Genomic DNA, 1,548 nt, shown 5'->3' with positions numbered 1-1,548 from the left:
GCCATTGCAGTGTCTTTCCGAATAGTTGCTTTTATCGACTATGGAAACAGCTCAATATAGGGTCAAAACCATATTTCGTTAAATACACTATTTTCTACCAGTCCAGAATTATCTGTACCAAAACAAAAATCCGAAACTGGCTATGCGTGTTCGAGCGAGTTTGCCCAGCAGTCACATGTGAATTTCACATGAGCTAAGTAGTCGCCTCCAGTTTTTGGTATGGACTTGTGTGATTGACAGTGCAAGTGTGGCTGTGGGGGCTATCGAGATGGCCATGCTTAGCATCGAGTAAGCATCATGTGCAATCCCCCTGTCCGAGTCTGTAGTAGTCGAGTTGCTGCAATTATCTGCATATTTGTGTGTACCTGTGTATTGTTTAAATTCTCTCTGCTAATCAACGCACCTGGGAGGATGTATTATAGTGTAACGAATCCACTTATCTTGCTCGGTTCGTGGAGCAGATCGTACTCGCGTGTGTGCCTCCTGCGAGTGTCCCGGGTTCGTCGAGTTAGTGTACTTCAACACACTGCTGGCCAACAGGTCTCAAGCTGATCCCTATGCCGGAACGTCGCCGTCCCTACTTTTTATTATTTGTCTCTTCTCGTAGCTAGCCTAGACGCTCGGTCTGTCGAAAATAAATGAGACGACGAGGATACCATGAAGCCAGTACGCCAATGTCTTATAGTCTTCAGCGCAAATTCACGCAGGCTTTGCGCTACATGTATTCTAACTAAAGAAGTGTTCGTCTTTGTACTTCGTTCATCGTTCTTCGTGTTCCTCTGTTCCGTAGCGCGTCCACTACAGTTCGTCGGATGCATCCGTAATGTCCAGATCCGCGTACTTAACCTTAGCAACGACCTACAATGTCGCCACTTCGGCCCTCCATCAGTTTTCTTCGTAAACGCGTAGTTCTGCCGGGGGGTCGCTTCTCTGTCGACTCCGTCCGCCTTCGTTCTTCGTTTTCAGTTCTTCGTTCGTCATTTACTTACGCGCTCACTCCTCTATCGAGTGCCACAAGCAAAGACAACACACCTCGTGCGTCTGCCTCACCCACTTGTGTTCTGTCCGTCCTATTCAAAGTGAGTGCTTCTCACTCCTCCTTTTGGTCGGGTGTTTTCTCCGCCTGCGATTCATCACTGTTCCGTTGTGTAAGATCCTGCGTGTCCACCGCACGTTTGTTGGGTTCATTCGACTCTTCGTCGGAGTCGTTCATCCACCGGTCCTGCTGGAAGATCTCACCAGCAATCGTCGTGCCTACACCGTGCCGCACTAACCTGTTACAATAGTAATCGTCGTCCCAGTTTCCAAATCGGAATCCGGTGGGTGGCCACACACGTTCAGGTACCAACGGGTGTTCAAGCCTACATCCTGGTGTGGACTTCTGCTCAGCGTTTCGCCATATTTATACCACTTGATCAAGTTCGTGTAAACTAGCGAACTGCTATTGGAATGCCGGTCTGTCGAAAATAAATGAGACGACGAGGATACCATGAAGCCAGTACGCCAATGTCTTATAGTCTTCAGCGCAAATTCACGCAGGCTTTGCGC

The 1,548-nt window shown here is 48.6% G+C and overlaps 1 protein-coding gene across 1 annotated transcript; it reads right to left on the bottom strand.

Annotated features, from left to right (window-relative positions):
* Window positions 1–1,090: 1,090 nt before the first annotated feature.
* PPTG_20715 (hypothetical protein) lies at window positions 1,091–1,491 on the bottom strand (the record flags this gene model as incomplete). Its single annotated transcript, XM_008892913.1, has 2 exons — window positions 1,091–1,274; window positions 1,346–1,491. The coding sequence occupies 2 exons, from the start codon at window positions 1,489–1,491 to the stop codon at window positions 1,091–1,093; spliced, it is 330 nt and encodes a 109-aa protein (XP_008891161.1).
* Between the last annotated feature and the right edge of the window lie 57 nt (window positions 1,492–1,548).

This window comes from Phytophthora parasitica (assembly GCF_000247585.1).
Source record: "Phytophthora parasitica INRA-310 unplaced genomic scaffold supercont2.1, whole genome shotgun sequence".
In the NCBI taxonomy this organism is placed as follows: Eukaryota; Oomycota; class Peronosporomycetes; order Peronosporales; family Peronosporaceae; genus Phytophthora; species Phytophthora nicotianae.
Note: the sequence above shows the minus strand (reverse complement) of the source record. Positions and strands in the feature narration are given on the sequence as shown.